The sequence below is a fragment of the Stegostoma tigrinum genome, chromosome 45 (assembly GCF_030684315.1).
Source record: "Stegostoma tigrinum isolate sSteTig4 chromosome 45, sSteTig4.hap1, whole genome shotgun sequence".
In the NCBI taxonomy this organism is placed as follows: domain Eukaryota; kingdom Metazoa; phylum Chordata; class Chondrichthyes; order Orectolobiformes; family Stegostomatidae; genus Stegostoma; species Stegostoma tigrinum.
The window spans coordinates 8,301,265-8,323,764 of NC_081398.1; the positions used below are offsets into that span (position 1 = coordinate 8,301,265).

The 22,500-nt window shown below is 46.4% G+C and overlaps 2 protein-coding genes across 2 annotated transcripts in view; both read left to right on the plus strand.

Moving 5' to 3' along the window:
- The first annotated feature begins 8,861 nt into the window (after positions 1 to 8,861).
- Positions 8,862 to 16,197, plus strand: LOC125448787 (slit homolog 3 protein-like). Its single transcript, XM_048524323.2, has 2 exons — positions 8,862 to 9,054; positions 11,914 to 16,197. The coding sequence occupies exon 2, from the start codon at positions 11,916 to 11,918 to the stop codon at positions 15,873 to 15,875; it is 3,960 nt and encodes a 1,319-aa protein (XP_048380280.2). The 5' UTR covers positions 8,862 to 9,054; positions 11,914 to 11,915; the 3' UTR covers positions 15,876 to 16,197.
- A 632-nt stretch (positions 16,198 to 16,829) lies between these two features.
- The window catches only part of LOC125448806 (ephrin type-B receptor 3-like), a 19,012-nt gene continuing 13,341 nt past the window's right edge, over positions 16,830 to 22,500 (plus strand). Inside the window, exons 1-2 of the mRNA XM_048524351.2 lie at positions 16,830 to 16,959; positions 21,889 to 21,953. Coding sequence (XP_048380308.1) covers positions 16,902 to 16,959; positions 21,889 to 21,953 — 123 coding nt within the window. The 5' untranslated portion in view covers positions 16,830 to 16,901. The remainder of the gene's footprint in view (positions 16,960 to 21,888; positions 21,954 to 22,500) is intronic.

The following is a 22,500-nucleotide window of genomic DNA, read 5'->3' on the forward strand; positions in this document are numbered from 1 at the left end:
GTGGACTTCACCAGTTTCAAAATCTCCCCTTCCCCTACTGCATCCCTAAACCAGCCCAGTTCGTCCCCTCCCCCCACTGCACCACACAACCAGCCCAGCTCTTCCCTCCCCCCCCCCCCCCCCCCCCCCCCCCCCCACTGCATCCCAAAACCAGTCCAACCTGTCTCTGCCTCCCTAACCGGTTCTTCCTCTCACCCATCCCTTCCTCCCACACCAAGCCGCACCCCCATCCACCTACTAACCTCATCCCACCTCCTTGACCTGTCTGTCTTCCCTGGACTGATCTATCCCCTCTCTACCTCCCCACCTACACTTTCTCCACCTATCTTCTTTTCTCTCCATCTTCGGTCTGCCTCCCCCTCTCTCCCTATTTATTCCAGCTCCCTCTCTCCATCCCCCTCTCTGATGAAGGGTCTAGGCCCGAAACGTCAGCTTTTGTCTTCCTGAGATGCTGCTTGGCTTGCTGTGTTCATCCAGCCTCACATTTTATTATCTTGGAATTCTCCAGCATCTGCAGTTCCCATTATCTCTCTCTCTCTCTCTCCTTCTGCTGAGGCTCCTGATCTCTGCTGGTCAGCAGTTAGAGCACCAGAATACCCCCTGTGGGGGCATTTCAGCCTCGGTTGACCCTGCAGGCTCTGTCCTGGGCTCAGTGCTGCCTGAATCACAGACCCTGGGACGTAAGGAATAAGATGGTACATTGAGGCATCGCTTATGGGTGAGTTGGAACCTCGTTGTAACCACATTTTATTCAATCAGTGTTACTCGGCTGTTCATATCTTCCCTCCCCTCCTGGCTAAGTATTGTAGGACAGTCAAAGCCAGACCGTGAGTGTTTGCAATATAATTAAATAAGCTCAGGGTATTAAAACAGCCACAAAGAATGTTGTGCAGAAATATTAGCCGCGCACCTATTAATATATCACCAGCAGTGGCACCTTGCCTCTAGAATCCAGATAACACACTTAACTTTGAAACAATTTGTTTTTCATTTCCACTGCCCTCTTACAGAATCCATTCCTAGCATCTATCCTGATCCCAGCAGCAGTACTGAAGAACAGCTGCCCTTTAGGAATCACTGTCTTTAGGAAGGTTGTGCTAAAAGATCTGGCTGTGCTTTTAGGAGAACTTTTTCCTGGCCAGCGTTTACCCCTCAGCCAATGCAACTGGATAAAAATAGGTTGTCTGGTCATTATCACATTGCTGTTCGTGGGAGGTGGCTGCATACAAAATGACTGAGTTTTTTCCTACGTTGCAAAAGTGAACACACTTACAACAAAAACGTCAGCAGCTGTTGGGGCGAGGTTAAAATTGTATCAGAGATAATGGGAACTGCAGATGCTGGAGAATCCGAGATAACAAAGTGTGGAGCTGGATGAACACAGCAGGCCAAGCAGCATCTCAGGAGCACAAAAGCTGACATTTCGGGCCTAGACCCTCTCTGATGAAGGGTCTAGGCCTGAAACGTCTGCTGTGTTCATCCAGCTTCACACTTTATGTTGGAGCAAGGTGTCCCTTTAAACTTGCATTTTGCCAGTTTGAACCATAGGAATGATGTCCCTGATTAACACATCCTCTGTATTTCCTCCTCCTGCACCCCAGAGGCAACCTTGCCAAACAAAAGCTGCCCCAAGTCTGAGAAATTTCTGAAGAAGAGTCCAGACCGGAAACGTCAGCTTTCGTGCTGCTCGGCCTGCTGTGTTCATCCAGCTCTACGCCTTGTTATCTCAGATTCTCCAGCATCGGCAGTTTGTACTATCTCTGCCCTAAGTCTGCTCCTGAGAAGCTGAGTCAGATTTGTAAATGACTTTGAACCAACACTCCCCAGTTTCCCTGCCCACCAATACCTCCTGCAGCACTGTCTGGTCCACAGAGCTGTGGGAGAGATGGAGGGAGATCAGAAGTTCACAGTAAAGTGATCTGACTCAAGTTTTGCTCACTTACAAAGAGAGAGAGGGCCTAATCTAGCTCCACACTCTTCCCCCCCCCCCCCCCCCACCCCAACCGCCTCAGGTCAGGACTTTAGTGGATTTGTATAAACTTCTCTTTTAAATGTTATCCTTCAAAACCTGGTAATCAGGCTGGGAAGTTGAAAATGTGTGTATGTATCTCTCACTCTTGAAGCTATGTGACTTGCACAAGAAGCTATGAACATGCAAATGAGGCCATTCAGCCCCTCAAATCTGCTCTGCCATTCTATGAGATCATGACTGATTTGAGTACCCCACAGTTCTGCCTACATGCCCATCACTTTTCACCCTCTTTCCCATGAGTCTGTTTTTTAAAAAAAGATTTTTGAACCCTGCGTATGGTGCCTCTTGAGGAAGAGCCATGACTGTCTTGTGAAGGAATCTCTCCTTATCGCTGTCTAGAAGAATTTTTACTTTATAATTTGAAGCTGTCATGTTGTGCAACTGAATTGATCCCTTAGCACAGAAAGATCCCAACTGGGGGGCTGGTAGAAGGGTTTCTGCTGACCCCACCATTCCATCCCCAAAAAATGCTTTGGAAAATCCATTCTTTAAAACAGTTGCTCAATAAAATTCCCAAACACCTGCATCATTCCACAGCCTATCCTTGCCCTCAGCCCTCTGTGGGATTGGGAAGCTTGGCTGTGGTCAGATTAGGCCAAGCCTTTGTGCCCCTGGTTTAGAGTCATACAGCATGGAAACGGATCCTTAAGGCGACAATCTGTCTATACCAACCATAATCGCAAACTAAACTAGCCCCACCTGCCTGCTCCTAGTCTGTATTGCTCCAAACATTTCTCGTTTATGTACCTGTCAAAATGTCTTTTCAGCATATCTGTAAGCACTTCGTCTGGCAGTCCATTCCACACACAAACCACTCTGCTTTTAAAAAAAAAATGCCCCTCATGTCTTTTTAAAATCTTTTTCCTCTCACCTTAAAAATATGGCTCCTAGTCTTGAAATTCCGCACCCTAGGAAAAAGACATCTGCCATTCAACTTACCTATACCCATCACGATTTTATAAGGTCACCCCTCAGCCTACTACACTCCAGTGAAAAAGTGTCAGCCTCTCCTTATACCTCAAACTTTCCTCTCACCTTAGAAATATGCTGCTCAGTTTTGAAATCCCTACAGAGTGTGTGTTGAAAATGCCCCCTCCTCTTAACTGATCTGAGCCCCCTCCCCACCACCTCATCCAGTGGAATACCTGAGAAAACATAAATCGTGCATTAAATACACACAATGATTTGCTGAATGAACAGCCCTTAACTAGTTAGACCCAAACAAACTGTTGCCTCCAAAGCCCCAAGCCTGTCCTCCCTCTCAGCTGCACATTCAAGGTCCCACAGCACCATCCTGGAGGTGTTCAGGGAGTCCTTTATTCTGACCATTACTTAGTCTACATTTTGCTGCTGCTTTTTGGAAGCTTTCTGCATGCAAAGGGGTTGCCACATTTCTTACATTGCAGCAGTTAATTGCACTTCAGGGAAAAAAAGGTCATTAATTAGAAAAAGCTTTGCGATATCCTTTGGGAGATGCTGTAGAATAGAAATTGTACACTTTTTTCTTACATGCATATAAACACCCAATGTCCCCATTGAATTCCATTTTCAAAAGCATATATTACGAAAATATTTTAAATCTAAACATATGTTAAAAACTAAATCGGTATGATTTGCCTAAAGCTCAAAACCTTTTGGGAGTTTTAAAAAGACCACTGATACTTGCATCTAGAATAAGTTCCCATTGGCAAGACATTCTCACTGCCACAACGCAAAAAGGTGCGTTTCCTGGGTATGAATCGTGATCGCTGATCAGAATTAGTTGTCAAGTTCCAGGAATGTTTTGGTACACTTGATATATGTTGGAACAGGTGAATCCGGTAATCCTGGATTTAAGCCTCACTGAAAAGAGAAAATGTGTTGCTTTTGTGTTATTCTCATCAGGACAAATACAAGAATGCCAAATTTCAAAGAGTCACATAATTTAGGCTATGGTTTAATACAAAAAAGGGGCACTGACTAGGTGGTAAATGGACACTTAGTTTCAACGATGTGAGAGAAGTCTATTGCATTCTTTGCTGCCATCAGCTACCGTGTTATTTAAAATTTGGCATTTTTGCTATTTCTCTTGATGAGCTCAAGACATAGATGTCTGTCTTTTCAGCATAATTCCAGTTCTGGGCTATGAACACCTTTTGAATCCAGACATCTGAAGCGAGACTTCTCTTGTTTTTCACACAGCAGCTCATTGAAGGGACTGCTTTTCTTAAACAAGAAAAAACACATGGAGTTTTAACGGGGGTTTGTAATGTATTCTGCTCTGACTGATCACCTGTGTGATCATCTGTCTCCACACCACATTACAATCCTCCACGTTATCCTTCAGCTCCAAATGTATTGTTGGTCCATTTTGTGTCCTGACCCCAACAGGACACTGGGTGTCTTTAAGTTAATGTTGATGTTTTGATCATGTGATGTGTAATTTGTGAGAATGTGAGGATTTTAAAAAAAAGCCGCTCCTGACAATAAATCTATTATTGGTTTAAGTGTGTGGCTTTACCTTTCCTCACTTGAGAAGTGAGAACCAGTATTGGCTTCAAAGCAAAACTGATTGGATTGTCCCTCCTTGTCTTCTCAGCCTTCTAGCTACATCCTGTTCTCCACACAAGCACACACACTGCCTCCATGACTCCTTCAGCACAGCATTCAAAGGGAACTTTGCTAATCATGCAGCCATTCCAAGTTCTTGCAAGGTTCCTGAATGTTCTGAAGTGGAAGCGCCGGTGTTGGACCGGGGTGGACAAAGTTAGAAGTCACACAATACCAAATTATAGTCTGAACAGGTCTGCTTAAAATCACAAGCTTTTGTAGTGCTGCTGCTGCAGTTGATGTGGAGGGAGGTGTACAGGAGCAGAAAATATAGGTGGAGAGATAATGGCAAGATCATTCCAGGTAATAAGATAGCACCTGGTGGAGCAGCGCACCCCACTGTGTCTGCACAAATAAGGGCATTCAGATCAGAGCAGATGCCTCGCTGCCAAAGTTGAATGACCAAAGGACTAATGGAGGATGTTCTTCAGTGCCCAGAAGCAGTCAATACTGTATCGTCAATGCTAACAATCCCATTGTCCCTATTCCATGTCTGCACCACAAAGCCTTATGGTCTGCAGGGCAAATGAAATCAATAGGAGAGGGGAGAAAAGAAAGGACAGCTGGAAATTGCCCATCTATCCCCTTTCGCTGATGGCAAACATTTGTTGGCAGGTCCCAGGGACTGGGTCCTGCCTTTAAAAAGGATGGGTATTGTCCATGTGTTGCTACCACCATCCCAGTCAAGCCCAGACCACCAGGACCCTATCGCGACCAGCCTCTGATCCCTATCCAGATGTTCAGAAACATAAGGTGTCCATCAAACGATCCTGTTTAAAGATGAAAACCAGAGTGGTGTTCTTCAAGGGAATCGGCAAAAGAATAAGAGGCCACACAGGAGTGGCATAAGAGGGGGGAAGAAAAGCGTATTTTATAATGCAATGAGAGTGGGATCTGGAATGTGGTGGGCCTGAGTTCAGTGAAGGCTTTTGAGAGAGAATTGGAATCATCACAAACATTTTCTTTGTGACAGGGTGAGTCACTTGTAGCGAGTTAGCACAGACGCAACAAACTAAATGGCTTCACTCTGTAACTGTTCCACAACTAAGAAATTCAGGACTCCCTGGGAGAAGATTCTCACTGTGCCAGTCCACTCCATTGCTGGTGTGATTTACAAACACCCCATGTGAATCAAACTGAATTGTTCTATCCATACTCATCCCTTTCGTTTTACATTTGGTCTCCAATAGGCTACCCAGAAGTAAATAGATGGAAGTCCTTGAGTCTGAGTACTTAATAAGGGATCTCCCAATTTGTTTTGTAGCTAAGGAGGTTTTATTCTTCCTCCTGAGAGTTGCTAGAGTTTGGACTACCCTTCCCCAGAGAGCAGTGGAGGCTGGGACTTTGAATGTATTCAAGGCCAAGTTAGACATTTGGTTGACCAGAATGCCATGGGTCATAGTGGGAGAGACTGGAATATGGTTAAGACTACATTGAGTAATCTTATATAAATCACAAAAAACTAGCATCCAAGTTCAGTGGGTAGCGTGAAGGCAAATTGAATGTTAGCCTTTATTTCAAAGGGGATGGAGTAGAAAAGTAGGGAGGCTCTAGTCAGAGCACAGCGGGAACAGTGTGAAGAGTGCTGGGCCTCTCATGTAAGGAAAAATATAGAGGCATTGGAGGCAGTCCGGAAAAAGGTTGATGCCAGGACTGAAGGAATTGTTTTGAGGAGAGATTAAGTAGGTTGCGTCTGTACTGTTTGAATTTGATAAGAATAGCTTGAAAGCTTATTGGAAAAAAGACAAGATTCTTAAAGGCTTTGATACGTTAGGAGAATCTAGGACCAGAGGGGCATCATCTCAGAATAAGGGGTCCCCTATTTCAGACTGGGATGAGGAAGCCTTTCTTTGGGGGGAATGAATCTATGGAATTCTATACTATAGACAGCTGTTGCAGCTGGCTCTTTAATTATATTCAAAACTTTTTTAATCAGGGAATCAAGAGTTATGGGGAAAAGGCAGGAAAATGAATGATCGGATTAGCCATGATCTATTGGATGGCAGAACAGGCTCAGTGGGCTGAGTAGCTTCCTCCTGCTATATTGTATGACAGAGTGGCAAACTCATTGTACCATTTCTTTAAATCAGTAATCATTCCTGTACCACCTCTGAGCAAAGTGAATCAGCACCTTGGCAACACCCATTAAATTGCATACCTTTTCATTATACTGTGTTTTGTCCAGAAATAGGAAAAAAGCTAATTTAAAAGCCAAGGATGGTTGACAGGATGATTGCACGTTTTAAAAGCAAGCAACACAACACTCCATATAAGTGCTGTTTACACAGCTGCTTGTTTAAGCTGGAATGGAAAACCTAGTTCACAGACAAACTGGCATCAAGGCCTGGGAATGAATGAAACTTTGGCTGTTGACAAGGAGCTGATTGGTCAATGGACAAAGGCCTTCTGCCTGTGAACAGCTCTGTGATTGGCTCCCAGGCAGCTGGGCATCTTGGAGTGTCAATGTTTTGGCAGAAACTGTCAGACTTATGGAGTTGAAGAAGCCGCGTTTGTTCAATGCATCTCAAGCCCAAAAAATAGCTGCTTTATTTCCCCTTCCCAGCGCCTGTAGGTTGTGACTTCTCATGAATAAGTCAAAGACCTTTAGAACTGGGAGCCATCCACCATTTACCTTTTACAAGCAAATGGAAGGATCTGGAGAAGGTGAAGGAGGAGCAGCAAGAAGCCAAAGGGACCATCTCGGTGAACCATGTGGACTGCTTTCCCAGTCTTTCCCTCTGCCTGTAACACCAATGTTTTTATCCACTTTTGAATGTGTGTATATGGGCAGTTTATAAGGGAGTTAGAGTTTTTACTGGTAGAGCTGCATGTCAGTTGTTCATACCTGTTTATCTGCAGTTAGAATATATTTATTTATAGTAATTAATAGTTCTTGTATAAAAGAGTAGTCAGCCTGGATCAAGCAGGTAAGTTGGAAAATAAGTCTACCGTTCTTTGAGTTGTGCGACAACTCCGGGAATAGGGAGATTAGGTTTCAGCCCACTACCCCTAGTTACGAGCAATGTGTCAGGGAGCCCGTGAGATCTCACGTTCCAACCCAAGTGGATCCTCGGCTCACTGGACACAATTACTGTTGGTCAGCTAGCAGCTCTCCTTCCTCCCTGCAGATCCGGAGCGCCATTTGCAGACCTGCTCGAGGCTGCATGGAGAAATCCTGAAAAACTGGCATCAATTGGGAAATTCTCTAGAGGGGCGAAGCCTCGAGAACATCCCACAAACCACAGGCAAGCACTGCAACAGATTGGCAGTCATTTTTAAGGCCTGATAGTAAGCCAATCCTCCCACCTCGACTGTAAAAATAAGCAATGCAAAGCAGTAAATCAAAAAAGGGCATTGATTTGGGGAGAGGGAGTAGGAGACTCCAGTATTCATCAATATCACTTCAAAGTGATTTCAATGCCATATCGCATAGAATCAGATCCTTCGGTCCAACCAGTCCGTGCTGACCACAAACCCAAACTAAACCAGTCCCACCAGCCTGTGCTTAGGTCATATCCCTCCAAACCTTTCCTATTTATGAATTTATCCAAATGTCTTTTAAATGTTGTAATTGTACCCCCATCCACCACTTTCTCAGGACATTCATTCAACAGGCAAACTACCTTCTGAGTAAAAAAGTTGCTGTTCATGTCTTTTTTACAATCTTTCATCTCACGCCGTAAAAATGTCCCCTAGACTTGAAATCCCCCACCCTAGGGAGTAGACACCTGCCACTCACCTTATCTGTGCCTGTCATGACTTTATAAACCTCTATAAGGCACCCCTCAACCTCCTGTGCTGCAGTGAAAAAATCCCAGCCTATCCAGCCTCTCTTCATAAATCAAACCCTCCATTCCCAGCAACATCCTGGGAAATCTTTGCTGAACCATGTCTGGCTTCATAATATCTTACCTGTAACAGGATGACCAGAACTGGACACAGTGCTCCTATTCTCAAAGGTCTGAGCAACGGAGGCAAGCTTCTGGATCTTGCTTTGTGCACGTCGGCTGCTATGTTCCTTGTGTTGCAACATTTCAAAGGCACTTTGTTGTCTGTGAAATGCTTCATGGACATCCTGACACCAATCCCAATTCCTGCACAGAATGGCCAGTGAGCATTAAATAGTGCTTGATTGACTGGTGTGAGTTCCAGTTCCTATCGGGCAGTGTCCTTACTGATAGGAAGGGGAGGAAGTGGTTGGGGGTGGGCGGAGAGTGGATGTTGGTAGGAGGAGGGTTAATTCCTCTCGGAGATCTAGAACAGAGGACGCTGTGTGCCAAGCCTAGCACTCCCCTCCATTGAAGCAAGGGACATCTCAAGTCTTTGAGATCCAGCCCTTTGTTTGGGAGTATCACGCTGAAGTGTTTGCATTTTGTGATCACAGATAGCACATTCTTGCAGAAATCTGGAGTGACCCTCTGGGGGAAAGGGCGGTAAGTGTACACATTTATCTTGGGGTCTCCCCGGTGGTTCTGAAGGGGGTATCCCAGCATCTGGTACTGAACACTAGGTCAGATCTACTGCAGATACTGGCACAGCAGAGAACAGCCTCTGAGCTGGAAGCTGCAGGTTTGTGTCCCACACTTGGACGTGACATTCAAGAATGTGGGACAGTCATGGTTAGAGAACATGGTACTACCTGCCAGAGCTGAGAACTCAAGGAGTACATCCAGTCTATATTCCTGTCCCAACAGCTTCAAATGGCACCCCTGTCACAACCCCCCCAACCCCCAATAAACCCCCAATCGTACTAAGAAAGCCAAGCACTTGAAACACTGGAATCTCTGCCCTGCCTCACTTTCTCTCCTCCCTCTAGCATGCTCCTTCAATCCTCTGTATTTCCCCAAAACCTTGCTTCGTTTGTCCCACTGTCACATTTCTGTCTTGGCGACTTCATGTTAAACCTGATTGTAAATCCTTTCAAGACTGTTCAACAATGTTAGGGTGCTGTGTAAATGTAAGATGTTGATGTGGTTTACACTGTACAACTTGCAACCTGTACCAGTGTTGTAGAATCGTTTCTGAGTTTGCGGGTTTGTAGGTCCTTGTGGGTTAAGTGTGTGTATGTGTCTCTGTGCCTGTGAGTATGCATGTTTGAGTGTGTGTCTGTAAGTCTGTGTGTGTGTCTATGTGTGTTTGTGTATGTGTCTGTGCGTGTCTGTCTGTCTGTTGTGTGCATTTGTGTGTTTGTGAGTGCCTCTGTGTTTGTCTGCCTTTGTGTGCGTTAGTGACAGTGCGTGTCTCTGTGTGTGCATTTCATGTGTCTGTCTGTCTGTGTGTGTCTGCGCGCGTGTTTGTGTGCACTGGTGAGTGTGTTCATGTGTGTGTGTCAGCGTGTGCGCATTTGTGTGTGTCTGTCTATGCATGTGCGTGTCTGTTTGTGTGTGTGTGTGTGTGTGTTTCTATGTGTTATCTGTCTCTGTGTGCATTTGTGTGTGTGTCTGTGGGTCTGCCTGTATGTGTGAATGTGTATGTATGTATGTGCTTCTCTGAAAACGTGTGTGTCAGTGTGTACGTCTTTGAGAATGTGTGCAATTATTTTCTTCTTGTGTGATCACTGGAAAGCTCGTGTGTTGACGACGTGTTGGAGATTTTTATCCTTTCGTGTGGGTGACACTGACTGGGCCCAGCATTTACTGCCTGTGTCCACTTGCCCCTGGAGACGGTGGGAGCGAGCTGCCTCATTGAACCGCTGCAGTCTGTGTAGTGTAGGGACACCCACATAGTGCCGTTAGGGAGGGAATTCCAGGATTTTGACCCAGCAACACTGAAGGAACAGCCGATATATAACCACGTTGGGATGGGAACCGGCTCGGAAGAGAACTTGCAGGGAATGGCGTTTCCATGTAGCTGCTGCCCTCGTCCTGCCAGGTGGTTAGGGTTGTGGGTTTAGACGGTGCTGTCTCAGGAACCTTGGTGAATTTCTGCGGTGCATCTTTTGATGTAAACTAAGGAGGTTTGTTGCGATATGTGCTGAAACCATTGACTTTAGTGACCTGTGTGTTAGAGAAATTGCCTTACCTGCCTCTTTAATAACAATTGACTTGGTGTCCCTTGTAGAGTCTCCGCTGAGCGAGTTAGTGAGAGCAGGGAGAGAGAACAACAGGATGTGGTTCCATCAACCAACTCGCTTGCTAATCTGGACCCATAGACATGGAGTCATTTCTATCTCTGTCCTTCACAGGCAGTGGATACACAGTTATCACTTCAGAAGTAACATGCAAAACACTCACCCACTTCCTTTCTCTGTCCTCCGTAGTGAATTATTGGTCTCATATCTGCTGGCCTCCTGATAAGACACATTGTTGCTGCCACAGAGCTGCATCCATTACCCAGCGGGCCATGTGTCCTAAACCCCACTATGCCCCCTTTTGCCCGTCCTTCTGGTGTTCACAGAGCTATAGTGGTGGGCTGGTCCATCACCATCTAGACTTGCAAAGCCTCAGCCTAGTGTCCAGATGCCTCCTGGGGCTAGCCTCTCCCTCAGTCTGCAGCCTGCACACTCCATCTCTGCTCAGCCTCAATTCAGGCCTGATTCCCATCTCTGCTCCCATGCCCTCAGCTGCTAAGAGTCCTCAGCTCTGGAATTCCTTCCTGAAAGCTCCCACTTCTCTCTCTGTCTCGCTCTCTCTCTCTTCCTGGGCAGCTCCCTTGACATCCTACCATCAGACCACGTCTCCCCAAAGTGTTAAAAATTATTTCATAACAATTCTGGGAAGGAGTTTCCTTGCATTGAAACACTGTATGAATTGAAATCAAGAGACTTGGTGTGACAATGATTGTTCCAATGAATCTTTGCCCTGATTCTTAATGTTTCACCCCTCTGCCTTTACCAACAGAAGATGCGAGGCTCAGTCCCAAGTCCCCCCCCCACTGACTGCAACTGTAGCAGCAGCGACTGTGCCAGGTTGTTGAGCACTATAGGGACAGGAGCTGGCCCTTCAGCCCTCTCTAACCCCTCTAATTCATGGCTGATTGCTCCATAGCTGTCCCTCAGATACAGCTAAAGGAGGCTGAAACAGAACCCTGGCAGAGGAGACAGCAGCTAGATATGACTACAATGAGATCAGAATCTGTAATTGCATACATAGAAGGTTTCCACAGTCAAAGAAGCCTGGAGTCACATGTTGACAATTGGAAACAGCAAAGGGCAGACACTCGATAAATGTAGGTTTAGAACATACTTTCCTTTTAGAATGCCGCCACCCATGGTTAGTTACTCCAGTAGAGAAGAAATAGAAGCTTTGGAAACCAAGTCATCATTTGCAATTGTTTCTGCATTTCCCTTTCAGGAATGTATGCATTGCGGATGTTAAACCTTCCAGCTATCTGTTGTCTACTGCTCTTCAAAGTTGGCCTAACTACTTCGCAGTGTAAGTCCTACAGTGACTTAGCAGGTAAGCATGGAGCCAACTGCAGCTATCGCTCCCTTGTGTCTGTCCCTCGTTCTCTCCCACTGGATACAGAGATCCTGTTACTGAGCTACAACAACCTCACCACCGTGTCTTTAAGCTCATTAGAAAACCTTCCAAATCTCAGAGACATTGACCTTTCCAACAACCAGATACAACACTTTGACCCAGACCGCCCTTTCCCGATAGAGAAGTTGGATCTCTCGAAAAACTCCTTGACCAGAATTCCTGACATCAGCAACCTCAAGAATCTCAAAAAGCTGATCCTCGATTATAATAAGATACACGCTCTCCCTCAGGGAGCCTTCAATGACTTGGTTTTACTGGAGGAGCTGAGCATCAGTGGAAATGCAATCCGGGTTATCCCTGAGAACATCTTTGACCCTCTCGAGAACCTCAAATATTTAACCCTGTCTGCAAACAACATTGAGAAATTTGGTGAATGGATTCTGGAAAACATTGACTATCTGGACACATTTGATATCTCAAACAACAATCTGCGATCAATTCCTCCAAACTTTCTGGAGATTATTGCACCCTACATCTATCTTTACAATAATCCATGGCACTGTCATTGTGACACTGTGGAGGATTTGATTGGATGGATTAATTTAAATGATGGTAACATCTATAATAACAGAAAGGAGGCTGACTCTAAGAGTGTTGTTTGTTCAACTCCATCTGAATGGGTTGGAATTCCGATTATAGAATTCCCCTTTCAACAAATCTGTCAGATTGTTACACCTGAAACGGTCCCTCAGGAATCCACTGTTACAGAAAGGTCCCAAATCACCACTTTCCATGGGCACTTAACCACATCACTGCCTCTGGGGGCTTGTGTTTCGTACACTGATCTAGCAGGAAAGCAAGGAGCCAACTGCAGCTATCGCTCCCTTGTGTCTGTCCCTCGTTCTCTCCCACTGGATACAGAGATCCTGTTACTGAGCTACAACAACCTCACCACCGTGTCTTTAAGCTCATTAGAAAACCTTCCAAATCTCAGAGACATTGACCTTTCCAACAACCAGATACGACACTTTGACCCGGACCGCCCTTTCCCGATAGAGAAGTTGGATCTCTCAGCAAACTCCTTGATCAGAATTCCCGACTTCAGCAACCTCAAGAATCTCAGAAAGCTGATCCTCAATTACAATAAGATACATGCTCTCCCTGAGGGAGCCTTCAATGACTTGGTTTCACTGGAGGAGCTGAGCATCAGTGGAAATGCAATCCGGGTTATCCCTGAGAACATCTTTGACCCTCTCGAGAACCTCAAATATTTAACCCTGTCTGCAAACAACATTGAGAAATTTGGTGAATGGGTTCTGGAAAACATTGACTATCTGGACACATTTGATATCTCAAACAACAATCTGCGATCAATTCCTCCAAACTTTCTGGAGATTATTGCACCCTACATCTATCTTTACAATAATCCATGGCACTGTCATTGTGACACTGTGGAGGATTTGATTGGATGGATTAATTTAAATGATGGTAACATCTATAATAACAGAAAGGAGGCTGACTCTAAGAGTGTTGTTTGTTCAACTCCATCTGAATGGGTTGGAATTCCGATTATAGAATTCCCCTTTCAACAAATCTGTCAGATTGTTACAACTGAAACGGTCCCTCAGGAATCCACTGTTACAGAAAGGTCCCAAATCACCACTTTCCATGGGCACTTAACCACATCACTGCCTCTGGGGGCTTGTGTTGTGTACACTGATCTAGCAGGAAAGCAAGGAGCCAACTGCAGCTATCGCTCCCTTGTGTCTGTCCCTCGTTCTCTCCCACTGGATACAGAGATCCTGTTACTGAGCTACAACAACCTCACCACCGTGTCTTTAAGCTCATTAGAAAACCTTCCAAATCTCAGAGACATTGACCTTTCCAACAACCAGATACGACACTTTGAGCCGGACCGCCCTCTCCCAATAGAGAAGTTGGATCTTTCGGCAAACTCCTTGACCAGAATTCCTGACTTCAGCAACCTCCAGAATCTCAGAAAGCTGATCCTCGATTACAATAAGATACACGCTCTCCCTAAGGGAGCCTTTGAAGAACTGAAGAAATTGGGAGAGCTGAGCATCAGTGGAAATACAATCCAGGTCATCCCTGCGAACATGTTTGACCCTCTCAAGAGCCTGAAACATTTAACACTGTCTGCAAACAACATTGAGAATTTCCCTAAAAATGCTCTGGACAACATGCAATATCTAGACTTGTTTGATATCTCAAACAACAATCTCCAATCAATTCCTGAAGATTTTGTGAACCTCATTGTCCCTTACATCTATCTTTACAATAATCCGTGGCACTGTCATTGTGACACTGTGGAGGATTTAATTGGATGGATTAATTTAAATGATGGTAACATCTATAATAACAGAAAGGAGGCTGACTCTAAGAGTGTTGTTTGTTCAACTCCATCTGAATGGGTTGGAATTCCGATTATAGAATTCCCCTTTCAACAAATCTGTCAGATTGTTACAACTGAAACGGTCCCTCAGGAATCCACTGTTACAGAAAGGTCCCAAATCACCACTTTCCATGGGCACTTAACCACATCACTGCCTCTGGGGGCTTGTGTTGTGTACACTGATCTAGCAGGAAAGCAAGGAGCCAACTGCAGCTATCGCTCCCTTGTGTCTGTCCCTCGTTCTCTCCCACTGGATACAGAGATCCTGTTACTGAGCTACAACAACCTCACCACCGTGTCTTTAAGCTCATTAGAAAACCTTCCAAATCTCAGAGACATTGACCTTTCCAACAACCAGATACAACACTTTGACCCGGACCGCCCTTTCCCGATAGAGAAGTTGGATCTCTCGGCAAACTCCTTGACCAGAATTCCCGACTTCAGCAACCTCAAGAATCTCAGAAAGCTGATCCTCAATTACAATAAGATACACGCTCTCCCTGAGGGAGCCTTCAATGACTTGGTTTCACTGGAGGAGCTGAGCATCAGTGGAAATGCAATCCGGGTTATCCCTGAGAACATCTTTGACCCTGTCGAGAACCTCAAATATTTAACCCTGTCTGCAAACAACATCGAGAATCTTCCCAGTAACCCATTCCATAACTTAAAACGTTTGACAACTTTAAATATCTCACATAACCAGCTGAGAACAATTCCTGCAGGCTCATTAGAGGGGCACTCCAAGCTGAATTTGTGTCTTTCCAACAATCCATGGCTCTGCAATTGTGACATTCAATACTTAATCGAATGGATCAGGGGGGTCAATCAATTCAGGGATGAAGGAACCTTGAACACCACTGATGTTTGTAGTGACCCCCCTGAAATGAGGGGAGTGTACCTCCTTGAGCTCCACCCATCAGAGTTGTGCATGACCAGCCTTCCTGGAAATGTGACCATGCCAGTTCTCAGCACCACAGGCACACAGACTGCCAGCCCAACATGGTTCCTCACCGCTGGCCCAGGAGATGCTCTTAACCGCTGGGCGCCATCGTTTGCCCTCCTTGAGGCACTGGGCATGCTCAGATTGAGTTGCTTCCCTCTCTTCCTTCTGCACAGCCTGTGGTTCGTCCTCCTGCTGCTGGAGAGTTGCCTGCTCCTGTTCTACACCCTCCGCTTCCACCGCCAAGGACACATGCCCATGAAGTACCTCGCCAAGAGACGACTTGGCATCCGACTGGTGCGGTATAGTCTGCTGGTGCCTAGCCCTCGCCAGATCTACCCTGCCCTCAGCCCCTTTGGGGAGGTGGGGGACATGGAGGAGGCCGGTGGTGGTCATCCACAAGATGGTGTCTTCAAGTCACAGTTGGAGGACCCCAGGCCTTCTCCCAATCAGATGGTCGCTCCTGCTCATGACTTGTAGACAGTCAACTCCAACCCAGGCGTCCTCATCAAAGCCTGCAAGTTTTGCAGTAAATTGCGGGCGTGAATTTTCCCTGGTATCATCTCTATTGACATACGTAACAAGAAGAAGAGCAAGCATTTTATTCATTGGCAACTATGGGTCCAAGAGTGGGCCACTCGATCAGATATTCTGGCTAATCAAGAGGGTGACATAATTGGTGTAAAAACACACACTGAGCAACATAACGCCAGGGGTATATGCATTGCTGTTAGACTTTATGTGTAGCAGAATTCACTTCAATAATAATGTAACTTTGCCTTAAATAAAACTTACCAGCACTCACACCCTCAACTGATTGCTTCGATTACTGGGCAGTACGGTGGCTCAGGGGTTAGCACAGCTCCCTCACAGCACCAGGGACCTGAGTTCAAATCCACCCTCAGGCGACTGTCTGTGTGGGTCATGTTGAGGTTGTACAGGATATTGGTGAGGCGTCTTCTGCAGTAGCATCCAGTTCTGGTCACCCTGTTATAGGAAGGATATTATTAAGCTGGAGAGGATTCAGAAGAGATTTACCAGGAATGGAGGCTTTGAGTTCTAATAATAGGCTGGGACCTTTTTTCACGGAACATAGGAAGTTGAAGGGTGACCTTATGGAAGAGGTATAGAGAGAATGAATGGTAGGTGTCTTTTCCCCAGGAATGAGAGATTTCAAAAGCATGGGGCACATTTTTAAGGTGAAAGGGAGAGAGATTTTAAAAAAAAGACAAGGCAAATATTTTTACACAGAGGGTGGTTTGCATATGGAATGAACTTCCAAAGAAAGTGGTGGGTGTGGGTACAGTTACAGCATTTAAAAAACATTTGGATAAGTACATGAATAGGAAAGGTTTGGAGGGATATGGGCCAAACGCAGGCAGATGGGGTCAACGGCTTGATGGTCAGTGCAGGAGCAAAGATTACCCACTGTCAGCACAAGCCATTACAGCGAAGGGAGCTTCGTACGGAACTGGGAAAAGGTTTGGCTATTCCACTGGGAATCCCATGAACATGGGCATTTGGCTCCTGCTGTACCTTACCCCCATGGTACTGGCTGTGGAAGGTAAGCCATAAATCCTGCTTTCCAACAGTGTGAGACTGAATTTCCCTGCTGCAAACCCCTCATAACTGTGGAACTCCCCCACCACCCACTTCCCTGCCCTTTGGTGGGGCAATTCCCATGGGCTGTTCCACTCTGGGAGGCATCGCAAACCAGTTGCAGTTTTGTCTTTTATGTTGTGTGGAATGTAAGTGCATTATGGGTGTGTGGGTCTGAGCAATGCCGAGGGACAGCAGCCAATGTTGGGGAGCCACTCTGGGGGCGAGGGGATTCCTGGCGGTTTGATCACATGGCCTTCCCACCACAACCCCATCCCCCACCCTATTGGCTGCCTGGCCTGTCCATCTACACAATGACCTGCCTTCTCGACCAATCAGGGATTTCTCAGTTACCCAATTGGATGTTGACCATTAAAGATAATTAACAGGTTTTTAAATGAAGCACTGTGCTTTCTCGATATCCTGTTAGCTCCTGGCTGTGGGCTGTGTCTGGAATCTTCTGGAGCAGCCTGGAGGGTTGGGAACTGTGGGTTACCTTCAGCCCCCAGTCTCGCAATCAGTTTTCCTCAGAAAAGCTTGTTCCTCTGTGACAGAAATCAAGGCTTTTCAGCATCCAATCATTCCTGCTAATCCCTGGAATCCTGCAGCAAGCAACTCACTTTGTGATTCTCTAAAACCTGTCCACCATTGACAAGCCATAAGTCGAGGGGGTGATGGAATACTCCCCACTTGCCCTGGATGGGGGCAGCCCCAACAACACTCAAGAAGCTCGACGCCATCTAGGACAAAGCAGCCTCCACTTGACTGGCATCACATCCACAAACATCCCACTCCCTCCACCCACCGATGCGCAGTAGCAGCAGTGTGTACCATCTACAGGATGCACTGCAGAAACTCATCAAAGATCCTACACCAGTAGTTTTCAAAGCTGTGACCTCTACCCTCTGGCAGGCCACGAGCAAAGGACACATGAGCACACCTCTACCCACAAACTGCCCTCCAAATCACTCACCATCCTGACTTGGGAATATATCACTGTTCCTTCATTGTCACTAGGCTAAAATCCTGGAATTCTTACCTAACGGTACTGTCTAGGTGTCCCTACACTATATAGACTGCAGCGGTTCGAGAAGGCAGCTCACTCCCACCTTGTCAAGGGTAACTAGAGGTGGGCAAGAAATCTTAGCTGAGCCAATACCATCCACACATTACCACATCCAAAAATGAACTATTTTTTGGAAAAAAAAATCACTCACTCCCCTCCACAAATGGCATTTGCGTGTCAAATATGTTTTCTTCCAATTCCAAAATACAAACATTTTTAGGCTAAAACATATTAAACTTTTGATGGGGTACAGGTTACACCATCAGTGTCTCATCCAACAAAGCACATTCTTTCACTCTCAGGGACAACACCTTCCAAAGGCCACAAACAGAGCTATACAGTTGTTAAAGGCTTAGACAAATCTGAGAGGGAAGGGGGATGTGAAAAGATTTATTGAGGGAACTCCAGGTTGGGAGACGCGGCTGCAAATGGTGGAGCTCAGAGTTGCAAAAGAGGTCGGGGGTGGAGGAGTGGGAAAGATCCCTGAAGCTAGCCTCCAGCTGGGAAAGGTGACGGAGGTAGGGTGGTGATAATGGGAACGCAGATGCTGGAGAATCCAAGATAACAAAGTGTGGAGCTGGATGAACACAGCAGGCCCAGCAGCATCTCAGGAGCACAAAAGCTGACGTTTCGGGCCTAGACCCTTCATCAGAGAGGAAGAGAGGTAGGGTGGGTTGGACAAAGTTGCATGTTGGAGAGGGAGACAAGGGACAAGGTTTATATTGAATTTGTGTGGGAGACCAGTCAGACCTCAGCTGGAGTACAGTGTACAGTTGTAGACAGTGCACTGTACAGAGTTTGAGAGGACAGCGGAGATCGACAAGGACAGTTTCAGGGACTTCAGTGACTGAGATAAATTGGAGAGGTTGTGACTGTTCTTAAAGAGATGGCTTTGAATGAAGTTTATAAAACGATGAGAGATTTGAGCAGGGTTGACAGGCAAGAACTGTCCCAACTCATAAAAGATCAAGGATGAGAGGCAGCAGATTTACAACAAATTGAAGAAAAAAGAAAACACAAGGTGAAAAAAGACTTGTTTTCACTCCGTGATTCATACGCATCTTGAATGCACTGCCAGGAAATACAGTGAAGTTAGGTTCGGTCAAGGCATTGGAGCGGATGGTTATTTCAAAGGAAACAATGTGCTGGCTCATAGGGAAGATCAGCACCAAGACATGACGCTCACACAGATGGGCCGAATGGCCTCCTTATGCCTGCCTTGTGACAACTCAGTGACTCTGAGTGAGAATGTAGCCCAGTGTGATTTTGAATAGGGTCAGGTTTAAGAGCATGGAAGGTCGGGGTGAAGTGTGGGGGAAGGGTCAGGTAGACTTCAGACCTACCTCGGTAGTAAAGATCTGGACGAGGCCTTCAGTGAGAGAGGGGAAGGCAGCTGGTCGTGTTCTTTGTGTCGGAGTGAGTATGGCGTTCACTCAGTTACAAATGCAAAGCCATCCAGAGTAAGGACGTAACTGGAAGCAAAAAGGTCTGTCATTTATTTTGGAGTTAGGTTTTGACCACAAGATCCAAAGGTTTATAAGCAACTGCCAATCAACGGGGAAGCGATGACCCTCTATGTGAGCCTCAGGATATTCCTGTACACAGAAATCGGTCTCAACTGACCATAACCCTCTTCAATATATTGTACAGCACTGCACTGCCACACTCCGCAAGTTATCAGTCACTCTGTAATTATAAACAGACAGGCTGACCGAGTTCCCAGGAGGAACACAGGCCTTGAAATCCTCTGCACTTGCACTTAACCCATGGGACCTTGATCAGATGGGCTGATGGGCCGAGGAGTGGCAGGTGGAGTTTAATTTAGCTAAATGTGAGGTGCTGCATTTTGGAATGGCAGGACTGACACCTTTAATGGTCAGGTCCTAGGGAGTGTTGCCAAACAAAGATACCTTGGGGTGCAGATTCATTGTTCCTTGAGAGTGGAGTTGCAGGTAGAGACGGCAACAAAGGCAGCATTAGGTATGCTTTCCTTTATTGATCAGTGCATTGAGTACAGGAGTTGGTATATCATGCTGTAGCTATGAGGCCACTTTTAGAAAACTGCATTCAATTCTGGTCTCCCTGCTATAGGAAGGATGTTCTTAAACTTGAAAGGGTTCAGGAAAGATTTTCAAGGACATGGCCAGGGTTTGAGCTATAGGGAGTTGCTGAATAGCCTAAGGCTATTTTCCCTGGAGCACTGGAGGCTTACAACATCATGAAGGGCATGGATAGGGTGAATAGACAAGGTCTAATCCCAAGGGCAGAGGAGTCCAAAACTAGAGGTTAAAATTGTATCAGAGATAATGGGAACTGCAGATGCTGGAGAATCCAAGACAATAAAATGTGAGGCTGGATGAACACAGCAGGCCCAGCAGCATCTCAGGAGCACAAAAGCTGACGTTTCGGGCCTAGACCCTTGGGACCCCCTGAGATGCTGCTTGGCCTGCTGTGTTCATCCAGCTGCACACTTTGTTATCTTCAAAACTAGAGGGTGTAGGTTTAAGGTGAGAGGGGAAAGATATAAAGGAACCTAAGTGCCAACATTTTCACACAGAGGATGGTGCGTGTATGGAACGAGCTGCCAGAGGAAGTGGTGGAGGCTGGTACAATTACAACATTTAAAAGGCATCTGGATGGGTATATAAATAGGAAGGGTTTAGAGGGATATGGGCCGAATGCTGGCAAATGAGAATAAATTAATGTAGGATATCTGGTTGGCATGGACAAGTTGGACTGAAGGGTCTTTTCTGTGCTGTACAGCTCTATGGCTCTAAGTGAGGTTTACAGGGTGTGGAGGAGAGGCTGAGGAAATCCAGAGTCCATGTGACCCCACTCCCACATCACCTACATGCCCACTCATATTCCAGAATTCCTGGGTTTTCCGAAAAGAGACAGGGACAGGTAGCCTTTCTCCACTCTGTTCCATTGTCTTGAGGGTGTTTGAAGTTTTTGTCAGGTCTGTATGTGAGGGTGGGGGGCTAGTTTGTTTTCTGGGGCTTTGGAGGTTTAGGGCTCAAATCTGACTCTGTATAGTCTGTGCAAAACCCATTGACTGGAAATTGACAAATGAGTTTGCAAACAGTCCTGTTATAAACAGACCAGGAAGTTTTACAGAATCCAATAATGTGAGCCTTGAAAGAAATCAAACTGATAAAGGGACACACTATCCTTCAGGGAGGTCCTGAGGCCAATGTTTTGACTGCCTATTTGTCAAGGCTGGCAGTGACTACAACCTGGTGACTCCCTGGTTCTCAATGCTCCTTCTGCCTGTGGTTCTGAGCAGAGAATTGTGGAACATGTACCCACCCCACACCGCACCCCATAAAGTCCACTCACCCATCTGCTCCGAGACAGCCCAATGAGGGAGTTGTCCCTGTGCCAAGGTGACACCGGCAAACCGACCCAAGGTCTGCGCTCGGGAAGGGCTCGGGCTTGGCTGTGATGTGTTGAGCAACTCTGTGAGGCACTGGGGAGTCTGTAGAGCCTGTTTCTATCCCCAGCCCCACCCCGACCCTGGTGTTTGGTGAGAGTTGGGTGCCCACAATCATCAGGGAAGGAAAGACCCAGGGAGTCAAACTGGTCAATGCCAGGTGGAAGACATTGGATGGGCTTCTCCACGTTACCCACCTACTCCACCATAAGGGGGGGCCAGTCAAGCCACTGGAACTGGACCCAAGTCAACACTCTCTCTCCAAACCGAGGGAGCGCTGCACTGCCAAGGGTGCCATCTTTCAGATGGGTTTCATCGGCTCTGAAGCTTAGGGGGCATCCTGATGGTGGTGAGAGGCACTTAATAAATGCAGCTCCACATTTTCTCTCCACCAGAGGTGCTTCTGGACACTCAGTTGGAACAGGACGAGCTGAACTGGCTGGTGACGCCTGAAGGAGGGGTAAGGCACAGGCTGATCCCAGGGGAGATTACTTGCTTGCAGTCCCATTGTTGTAAAGAGCCACGCCTGGGCATCGGGGGCAGGAAGGGGCAAAAGGACAGGGCATTTTATTTGGGAGTAGCATTGAAAACAGAGTATGGGCTGAAGGTGGGGCAATGGTTAACAGCAAAGAACAGAATCTACTTTAACAGAGAATTTCCCAACTACAGCAAACACAGCAGCTAGTTCGAACTAGAGCAGGGCATCAGCAAAACACACACCCTCACACACACCACACACACACGCATGCACGCACACATACACACACACACACACACACGCACGCATACACACACACACACACGAACACATACACACGCACACACACACACATCCTGCGGCGAGTAACTCACCTCCTGACTCCTCAAAGCCAGTCCGCCATCTACAAGGCACAAGTCAGGAGTGTGATGGAATACTCCCCACTTGCCCTGGATGAGTGCAGCCCCAACAACACTCAAGAAGCTTGACACCATCCAGGACAAAGCAGCCCGCTTGATTGGCACCACAT

Bases quoted from the DNA above. Each gene is read 5' to 3' on its own strand.
- LOC125448787 (XM_048524323.2), top strand. From the start codon at position 11,916: ATGTATGCATTGCGGATGTTAAACCTTCCAGCTATCTGTTGTCTACTG.